At 44.8% G+C, this 10,554-nt stretch overlaps 1 protein-coding gene across 1 annotated transcript; it reads left to right on the top strand.

Annotated features, from left to right (window-relative positions):
- Positions 1 to 7,912: 7,912 nt before the first annotated feature.
- On the top strand, positions 7,913 to 10,280 carry BHLHE22 (basic helix-loop-helix family member e22). The gene has a single exon (XM_014056232.2). The coding sequence runs from the start codon at positions 8,388 to 8,390 to the stop codon at positions 9,312 to 9,314; it is 927 nt and encodes a 308-aa protein (XP_013911707.2). The 5' UTR covers positions 7,913 to 8,387; the 3' UTR covers positions 9,315 to 10,280.
- The last annotated feature ends 274 nt before the right edge of the window (positions 10,281 to 10,554 follow it).

Below are 10,554 nucleotides of genomic sequence, written 5' to 3'. Positions count from 1 at the left end.
CTATTATGATGATGTGCCATCCAAACGTCCTTGAAACTGCAAAAAATCATATTCCACTGCCATGAGAGTTGGTGTTCTTACCTCCAGTCTCTAATCAAGCCTCTGTTCTTCTGTTGATAATAACTGCCATCCAGTTGACTTTCCTCCAAAATAATGGGTGGCAAAACCTAATAGATTGTAGTTGTCCTTGGTCACTGTTTAAATAAATGGCATTTGTATAACTAGGGACAACTTAACATCTTTTCTTAACTGCTTCTTTATACATAAAAAGATACAAACTTAGAAATCAAAATAAGAAAAAGAAATAAGAAGATATTCTAAAAGGTATTTTTTAAAAGATGTAAAAGGTTTTTATCACAGCATTAATATTTGACCATAAGGAATTAATACTGGTCAGCCTTTCTATTATAATAATAAATAGCCAATTCATAAGTAAAATAACAGTGCATCATCAATCCAAAATTGCAAATCTAGACAGATGCCATTTTTCTATTATAAACATTTACATTTAAAAATAAAGTAAACATAAAATAAAGAGTATTATTTTTAACTGCTCATTTTTTTAAAAAAAAGGCAAAATTTAGAAATACTTGAAAATTAGTTCAATATTGATAGCAATTCGGGAGTTTTAGATGCTGCCTTTACAAACCAAATTGTGGAGACAAACGATGTCACAGTTGCATATTGTGCTTTCTTACAACAATAAACAATTGATATGATTTAAGACTGTCTCAACAATGTCTCATTCATAGGTTGTAGATGAAATGTAGGGAAGATTAGGTTTGCAGAAATGGCCGGGGAAAAAGTTACCGTACGCTTAGTGCAAATGGGAAACGTCTCTATGAGTTAAGAAATACAAAGTTTTCCATAGTCAGAATAATGTATTTTAAAATGTGAAACAAAATGAAACATGGTTTTTTTAAAAAAAGATCAATAAATGAACTTTATTAGAAATGTCTTAGAAAATATTGCCCCCTTTAAATGAAAGTATTCTCTCATTTTTCCAGGAGATGGAGCTGTGGATTTTGAATTGTAGGCTGGAACTTATAAGAAGAGGCTCTAGGCACATCCTATATACAAGTTTGTTTCTCACAGACATTTTAAAAAGAAAAATGCTACTGCATAATTTTAATGTGAGCTGAAAGGTGCCCATTTCTGCACTTAACAGTAGGGATGGTAGACTAAAAATAAGCAGATAATCTCTAAACGTTTTAAAACAAAAATGCAACAGCATGTTATTTCCATTGTGTATTATCTTCAGGGTGTTTGTGAATCTGTGTGTCATTGACTCAATACCTTCCTTTATATTTACGTGGCTAATGTACACCTTTCTCTGTATATTACAGAGAAGATGAATATAAATACAGAATATGAAAAGCTGTAGGAGACAGACCCCCAAAAAAGGGGGGAAGCATTTTGTGATCTATCCCATTTATAAGCCCTTGTTACTGTAGCCATCTGGGAGCTTCACCTATTGTGAATTTCTACTTGAACTAATGTATTTATGTATATGTGCACCTGCAGAATGTCCTTAAACTTGATTCTTTTATTCGTCGTTGCTTTAAAGGAGGGGCAGAAGTTGTACATAAACGACCTCTGACAATAGTGAGAAGATGGAAATATTTTGTCCTGTCTATCGGTTCCTACTTTCCTGATCGCTGTCGTGTTGCCTCCCTCCATCGCCTTGTTCCGGTTATCCCGGGCACACAAAGGGAGCTGTGAGACTTTGCATCTGATCTGGAAGCCAACTTGTGTCACTCTGATTCCGAAAGGGATTCGGAAAGGGAAAAGTAAACTTTTCAGAGGATGTTGTTTCCAGATGACTTTATATAGGCTCACTTGTCTTTCTGGGTGTGGATTTGTGCTAGATGGGGGAGGGAAATGCGAATTACCTTAAAGCCAGGGAGTCGTTTTTGAGTTCTTGGTGGACCGAGTAATAGAGTTGGAAGGGACCTTGGAGGTCATCTAGTCCAACCCCCTGCTCACGCAGGAGACCTGTACTAGGAATTCGAACCGCCGAACTGCCGACCTTTCTGATCGACAAGTTCAGCGTCTTAGCTCCTGAGCTTTTACAAACAAATCGCATCCAGAATTTTATCTTTCTATCTGCTTGAGAGTTGCTCTGCCGCCGAATCTCTCCCAGGTTGACATCGTGATTTTGAAGCTTAAATAAAGGGAGGTTGGTTTTAACGGCGGGATCAGATCTTCGAGATCACATGAGGCGTAATCCATTTAGAGGGGCAGATAAAAAGGGAATCCCTCTTCACCACCCAACTTTTGGGCTCGACTTCGACTTTCCCTCTGTGGGTCCTTTTGCAACTTCTCTTCTGCGTCCCCAAGAAGTCGATAAGCAAAGGCCGTTGCCTTGTATTCTGTTTGAAACGTACATCAAAGTGAAGGAAAGCAATCCGGACAAGGCAAAGGGGGGGGGGGGGAGACACGGGGAGAAAAGCGCGCCCAAACATTTATTTGGCGCTTTCGGTCATTTTCTCACTGCCATACTCTGTATTCTCCACGCTCTGCTGTGAAGATCTTTGATCTCCATTCTTGTCTCCTCTTTCTTATGATTTAGGGAAGAATGCTGATGATCTCGACCACCTTCCTCATCAGCTGTCGCCCCAAGTAGCATTTGGCTACGGACTCTACTGAAGACAGACAACTGTTCCAAATGGGGGTGGGTCCCAAAGGGCCCCAAAGTTGATGGGGGTGGGTTCCTTGAAACTTTCTCTTCCGTCCCTGCTCCGTGTGTGTGTGTGTGTGTGTGTGTGTGAGAGAGAGAGAGAGAGAGAGAGAGAGAGAGAGAGAGAGAGAGACAGAGAGAGACAGAGAGAGACAGACAGAGAGAGAGAGAGAGACAGAGACAGAGACAGAGACAGAGACAGAGAGACAGAGAGAGAGGGCGAGGCAGAGACAGAAGGCAAAAGGACCGCTGTTTCTGACCCCAATCCAATTCTAGACCTTATTGTACTTTAAACTGCCCGGAAATCAATTACTCTCCTGTCGGTGCACTGGTTTCTTTGGCTTCTATGAAAAGTTAGATCCAGATCCTAAGCATGTTGATTCAGATGTGCAAAATGAATTTTCTCCAAGAAAATGGATAGAAGAGCTCGGTTATTAATCCCAGCTGACTTTGGGTCAGGTCAAAATGTGTCAGCTTTTGATCCCCAAGGTACTGTAGTTAGTATAATCTGCAGGAAGAAGGAGATTAAATTGTGTTTGATTGAAAACTGAAATTAAATCTCAGTGTTTTACTTGAAGCCCAGCTCAGTAAACTCACAGATTTAGATATCAAACACACTAATCTTAAGTGTACTTTGAAATAAGACTGGAGATCTGGCTAGTTCTAGATATGCTAATTTTCTTCAGATATCAGTTGTGCTTCTTCAAGTAAATGTGATTAAAAGTAGTAAACCGTTAAAAAAGGAATCGAGATTATTAGGTCAGATAATCGCCAGATGAAATAAATTTCTCTTAGATTCGGTCATTTCTCTTCTTTTTGTATTATTGACTTTGTTAGTTGTTGTGGATGTGTCAAAGAAATTATGAATGTTTTCCAAATTATGTAGTGGTTTTGGAATAGATTGTTGCTCTGAAGTGCTTTAATCTTTATAAAATATGCTGTGCTATTGTATTTTAATTACTCATACATTCATGGGAGATTGTATAGATGAGAAGGAGGAGTTCTAGACTATTGGTAATAGGTGGTAATATTTTGGTTTTTAGTTATCATCAGATAAACTCAACTATCTGATATTATTGTGAAACTGTGAAGGGAGCATTATGATCGTAGTCTGAACCTGTAGACAGTTTAAACAACGATCTGTTGAACTGTTATGAGGTGTTTCTAGACTATCATTTAACCTGCAATAAATCTGGAGATCATGAGTTCTTTAGGCACGATGCCAAGTGGGTGACCATGTGTCAGTCACTCTCTCTCAGCCGTATAAGGAAGAAAATGGCAAACCACTATCTGAAAATCTTGCCAAGAAAACTGCAGAAAACTAACTCAAACACCAGAAGCTTGGCTCAAAGGTATCAAAATAAATAAAACCTCCTGATTTCAAAAATAATTTTCCTTCCTTCCTTCTTTCCTTCCTTTCTTTATTCCTTCCCTCCCCTCCCCCTTCTCTCTCTCTCTCTCTCTTTCTCTCTCTCTTTCTCTCTTTCTCTCTCTCTCTTTTTCTCTTGCTAAGAATTACTAAGTAATTGCTAAGTAATTCATGCTATGGACTTTTCACTGGAGTAACATATAGGACTTTGATACACATATTGACAAATGTTATGCATTGATATCTCATTGTTCTGCTAATTTGTGAGTAAAGGGAGAAACCTTATTCTTTGGCTGATATGTTATTGTAGGGGACTGGGAACCCATATTGTGGGTGCAATGACATATTGAAGACCCTTTTCATAAGTAGAAGTAATTTTATCTTCATAAAGAAACAAACACACATTCTGAATTAGCTAACATGGAACACATAAAGTTTCTAGAATAAACAAAGAAAAAAATACTAGAAATATTTAGGTAGTCTGGGGTAGATGGCAAGAGACCTATTTTAAATACCAGTTGGGATTCCCATCTTTAGGGACACGTCATATTGTGGCCAGTTAATATTGAATTGGAGCCTAAATGCTGCCTGTAAATCTGTAAAGGTCAACCTTCCCCACCCATCCAACGCCTAGCCCCTTTTAGCCATGCCTAAAGTCAGGGCAGACCAGAGCCTGTCTATAGGGAAATACTTTACAAGTCTTGACTAGAATTTCCTGCTTTTGTAACGCTACATAATTCTCCCAGCCTCGCCTGCTGGCCACAATTGCAAATTAAAGTACCGCCCTGCAGTCTAGGAAAGTTCACCGGCAGTTTGCATTTCTTCAACATAATGATCAAGTTGCTTGATTTGTTAGAGGCTTCCCTCGTTCGCCCTAAAGACTCAGTGGCTCGCAGTCGAGGTAATGAAAAAGTGGACATTTGATTTCGGCAATGACGGGGCTGAGTTACATTAAGCCAGGTAACGAGACGTTGGGCAGATGTGTTTTCATTGCACCATAAGTGAAACACACTTTTAAAAGCCTGACAACTTCCCAGAAGCAATCAGCAAAAGTTTACGACCGCATAAACCACAAAGACCCTTCCTCGGGTATTTTTTTATAAGCCCCGCATTTAAACCATCTATAAATTCTACCGACTTCCAAACTAAACTTGGTGGCGACTCTTAAACATCGTCTATTCTTCAGAGACTTCAGCAGAAACACTACAACCGGGAAAACAACTTAGGCAAAAAATAATAATGATGATTGAATTCAGGACCATATAATGTTTCTGGGGAAGAGTTAAACAGAGAAGTTTCTCGAAAATCTGACGGGAGGCAGGACGAGCGGGTATTGCCAGACGGAGAGGCGGTTGTCGCGATTGGGAAGGCAGGGTCGGACAGATAATTGTGGGAGTGAAAAGTAGGAAGGGGGAATTCCGCGTGTTTGAGGAGGAAGTCCCTTAGGGGACGGACCAATAGGGAGAAACTTGGGAGATACCCCCTCCCGCAAGGCTCATTATTAAAGACGTGGCCTCACCGTCTCCATCTGGACAGATCCACCTGTCCAAAGGGTGAACCACTCAGTTCCTTTACTATTCCCTACAATAAAATCCTCTACTGAAATTCATGAAACGCTCCCCTTTTCAGAGATGGCTCCCCAGCAATGTGCTCCTCTACCCAAAATCAAGTCGCAAAAACAAACCACGATCCTGTATGCGAGTTGGGGGTGGTATAGGGTGCAGAGAACAAAACCTCAGTTTTAGAATCCTAGTGAAAATGGAATGGTTTTCTAAGAAACCCCAATGGACGGAGGCAGCCGAATAGAATTCGAGGCCAGTGCCTTAAGGTGAGTGGGGTTTAGCGGTACAAGAGAAGCAAAAGGCTTTTTGATAAGTTTATCTTATTCCTTAGTCAGGGTAAGGCTTCAATAGCGACTAGCACGGTGTCTGAACTAGAGGGAAAGCTCTGTCCTCAGTTGTTGAAAGCGAGGGAGGTTTTATTGGTGCTTGGCTTCCCCTCCTCTTCCAGGTGAAAAATCCAGACAGAGTCGGCTGTCGCCTGCTCCTGTTCTTTGCTAAAACAAGACACCCAACTGTTCTCATGCTGCCATTCAAAAGCGAGGTTCTGTGGCAAACCTCATTTGTGAATCTATTACAGAGATTAATAGATTATTTCTTCTTTTTCAACTAATTCTCAGTGGGGAAATTTAACCATATGGTAAGGAGAGAATTAGAATTTCATCACATTAGAGCAAAATGTAATGAAAAGAGTCCAACACCTGGGGCCAACTGAGAAAGACACAATTAAAGGATATTTTTTTAATGAAACCAGAGAAACTGAACATCATAACCTTTGGTTATTCTATCACATAAGATCTGATGAAAGCATTAGAAATAGTCTTCGATGATGTCATAAAATGTGAGTTAAAAGAGCAAATCTCGCCACTGCCCTCCCTTAAAGAAAGCGCATGAAATAGAAACAAAAGTGCTTTTTGTAGAGAGGATCAGATGGGTACACACTAAATATAAGAGTTGGCCCCAAGACTTTATTGTTCCACACCAGCCACTCAGAAAGAGTACAGCGTCAATAAAGTTATAAACCTTAAAATAAAGTAAACATTTCACTTCACACTCAGGGTTCCAAAGAACATTTAGATACAACTTTCTCCTAAAATGAAAGAGCTCCCACCCTTTAAAAATAATAGCTATGTAGAAAGTCACGCTAATAATACACCTGTACTTCGGAGCTGGATGACAGAATTGGCCCCACACCCTTTAAAACCTGCGGTTTGAAGGCAGAGTGTCTACTAAATTAGGAGTTTAGAATAAATTTGGCTGGCCTCCAAGTTTTCCTTGGTTAGAAAGCGATTCGAAAGTTGTGGGCGGGAGGAGCTGGAGGGGACCCCCTCCCCCATTAATGAATTAAAAGCTTCACTATTAATTGTACGTCCGCTCCGTGAGAGAGAGGGGGGGTGCGATGACTCTCGGAGAGGGTGAAAATGTGTGTGGGAGGGAGTGAGTTTTGAGGAAAAGATGGAAGCGCCTTGCCCAAAAGAGGGAGCGAGAGAAACGCGCTTGAAGTGAACCTCAGCAGGATAAATGGGTTGAGGCAAAGGTGAAGCCGGCTGAGACAAGCAAGCAAGTCCTCCTCCTTCGCAGAGAGCGGAGCGGGGCGTGAAGAAGGTTGGCGCGGCCGAACGTCAGTCTGGCGAAGGCAACAAAGTTCGCTGAAGCCCCCTGGCAGCCAGTCTTCGTGGGTGGGTGGGCGGGCGGGCGGGCGGGCGGAGGGGCGAAGTGTGCAGTAAGCTTCATTCCCTCACCACCCCACCCTTTCCCCCCACTTCCTCCCTTACCCCGCCCCACAATTTTCTGAAGGAGGGGACAGAGCATCCTCCTTCTCCCCAGCCCCGGCTTTTAAGTGTGTTCATTGAGGAGTGAAAGTCGCCACACCTGTCAGGCTGCAAAGGCAGTTGTTGGCTTCCTAATAGGACCCAACGCCTTGCAAACATATGCGTTAAGCTGTGCCCACAGATGGCAGGGAGAATAATGGAGCAGGAGCCTTTTATAAAGCGCGAGCTGCCGCCTGTCTTCTCCTCCTCCTCCTCCTCCTCCAGACCGGTGTGAAATGCAAACTCTCCAGACTCAGGGCCAAGCCGAGCGCCTGGGCTCGTTTGTTACCGTTTTAATCCTATTAATTAAAACGTTAACCTGATTGGGTAGAAAGCTCTGTCCCAACAGGCGAGGCTTCCTCATAATAACCTTCTCCGCGAGATAATGAGGTAAAAGACTTCCCCCGTCTGTGGTGGCGGCAGTTAGCAGCAGCAGCGGTGGCGGCAGCAACAGCAAACAGCAACGGCGGGAAGTACTAGCAGCAGCAGCAGCAGCAGCAGCCGCCGCCGCCGCCTTCAGCGAGCAAGCGAGGAGAGAAGCGAGCGCCCCGGCTCTCTTTCTTCTTTCCCCCTGTTCTCTCCTCACTTGATGGGTCCGGGAAACCTCCCGAAGGGAATCCGAGCGAGAGAAAAGGTGCCGAGAGCCCGCTGGCAGCTCACAATGAGTTAGCCCCGCGCGGGCTGCTGGTGGTGGGAGAGAAGCGCTGAGAGCAAGCGAGGCGGCGAGCGAGACAGACGCGCACTGAGGGGAAGAGAGAGAGAAAGAGAACGCGCGCCAAAGCGGCCTGTCTCCGAGACACTGGAAGAGCGGGGAGAAGAAGGTGACAGGGGCAGAGCGAGGAGCCGCGCTCTCGGGGAGAGGATCTCGACCCAGGCGAGCCCCCGACCCGGGGCGTCGAAGGACCAGAGCGGGGGAGGGGGCGCGGGAGAGGGAGGAGTTGGAGGAGGGGAACCCGCCGGTCGGGACCATGGAGAGGGCGCTAAACCTGCCCACAGACGAAGACTTATTCCACAAGAGCTACAGCGCCTCGGCCAAGAGAATGGAGTCCGCCTTCCGTTCACCCCCGGGGCTCGACCTGGCCGCCCACCAGCAACAGCAGCGCGACTCGCGGCAAGCGCCGTCTCCCCTCAGCTGCTACGAGCCGGCTGACTCCGAGGTGCTCCTGAGGGAAAGCGCGGCCGGGGCGCTGGTGGCCGGGGACCCTCTGGGCAGCTCGGTCTGCGTCAAGTACGGGCAGAGCACCACCAGCCGCAGCTCGGTAGCCGAGAGCAGCGGCGGCGAGCAGAGCCCGGACGACGACAGCGACGGGCGCTGCGAGTTGCTCCTCCGGGGCCCCGGCGGAGGAAGCGGCTCCGGAGTCGTCGTCAGCTCTGGGGGCGCCCTCCTCAAGGCGCCGGAGGGCGGCGCCTGCTCCAACAGCCACCACGGCGGCGGCGGCGGGGGCAAGAAGTCCAAGGAGCAGAAGGCACTGCGGCTCAACATCAACGCCCGCGAACGGAGGCGCATGCACGACCTGAACGACGCGCTGGACGAGCTGAGGGCCGTCATCCCTTACGCCCACAGCCCCTCGGTGCGGAAGCTCTCCAAGATCGCCACGCTTCTCCTGGCCAAGAACTATATCCTGATGCAGGCGCAGGCCCTCGATGAGATGCGCCGCCTCGTCGCTTATCTCAACCAGGGCCAGGCGATTTCGGCGGCCTCGCTGCCCTCTTCGGCGGCGGCCGCGGCGGCCGCAGCGGCCGCTTTGCACCCGGCTCTCGGGGCCTATGAGCAGGCGGCGGCAGGCTACCCTTTCAGTGCCGGCCTGCCTCCCGCCACCTCTTGCCCGGAAAAATGTGCCATTTTCAACAGCGTCTCGTCCAGTCTTTGCAAACAGTGCACGGAGAAGCCTTAAAAGTGAGAGGAACTTCTGTGTCCGATCTTTTCGTCGTCCGTTAAAAGTACTTCCTTGGCCGGACTTTGCTGCAGCCGCCCTTTAGGGGGGGGATGGTCGTGGGGTTGATGTGGGGAGTTAAGTGCAACCGAGACCTCAGCGAAGTTTAATACACACACGGTCGCATTTCTTTTCCTCGAGAAGGTGTATGGGGGGGGCGGGGGGGTGAGATGTGATCACGGAGAACTCGGAGAATGGGAGAAAATCTGTATGCCACATCGTTTCTTTAAGACTTCCAACTTTGGGGAACTTTTGCTATCCGCAACCAAGGTTTGGAAGATTGTTTGGTTGGGCTTCAGCAAGGGAAACAGGTGGCAAAAAGCAAACTGGATTGTAAACTCAGACAAATCAAGAAGGGCACTTAAAAGGGTTTAAAAAAAAAGATGTTATTTTATTTCATTGCTTCTGAGCCAGAGAACATGCAAACTTGAAATGTAGACTTCCTGAAATTAGATATGTGCAAAAATTGCTCTGAAATTCCTTGTGTTTTTATTTCTTCTGAACTTTTGAGCCTGTGAAAATGAGCAAAGTTTTGGCAGAGAGTGTTTACTTAAGATGTAAAAACTGTTCACATGGCTGAAGTATTGCAAGTTGATTATTATTTTTGAAGATGTGCACCTTGTTTCTTTTCACTTTGCAATGCTATCTTTACCAGGACACATATTTATTTCAGTGATCTTTTCATGACAATATTCACCCTGTGTTAAAAGTTCTGTGTGCTTTTTACTTTTCAAACTGCTTCTTAAAAATCTCATTAACTTAAACTTTGTGCCAAGTGTTTAAAACATTTGATTTGCCAAGGATATTTGAACCAGAAATCTTGATGTATCCAAACTGCTGAGGTTTATGAAAGGTCATCTGGATTTTTAAGTCGCATCATCCCTGTATTTATAAATTGAGCTTTAATAAATTGCTTCAGTCCAAAAATGAGGGGAGAAGTGTTTTCTTAATTGCTGAATGAACTGGACTGTGGTGACTAAACATACTTTTTGCAACATGCAAAAAACTGTTTTAATTACTTATTATCACCATAAGGCACAGGGCAAGAGTTCTTGTCAAGGATATGCCAAAGAAAGCTTTTCCATGTGGCAGAGTTTGATTTTTCAAAATAAAGCTAGGTGGTTTTTTTTTTAATGTAGAAGTTATTTTAGGTGAAAGTAGACATTTCAGTGTTTATAAGAAGGATTACATATATTTTACC

The sequence above is a fragment of the Thamnophis sirtalis genome, unplaced genomic scaffold, assembly GCF_051295495.1.
Source record: "Thamnophis sirtalis isolate CommonGarterSnake01/CBP01778 unplaced genomic scaffold, rThaSir2_p1.2 scaffold_2, whole genome shotgun sequence".
Lineage (NCBI taxonomy): Eukaryota > Metazoa > Chordata > Lepidosauria > Squamata > Natricidae > Thamnophis > Thamnophis sirtalis.
The sequence above is the reverse complement of the archived record's forward strand: the minus strand, read 5'-3'. Positions and strand labels throughout refer to the sequence as shown.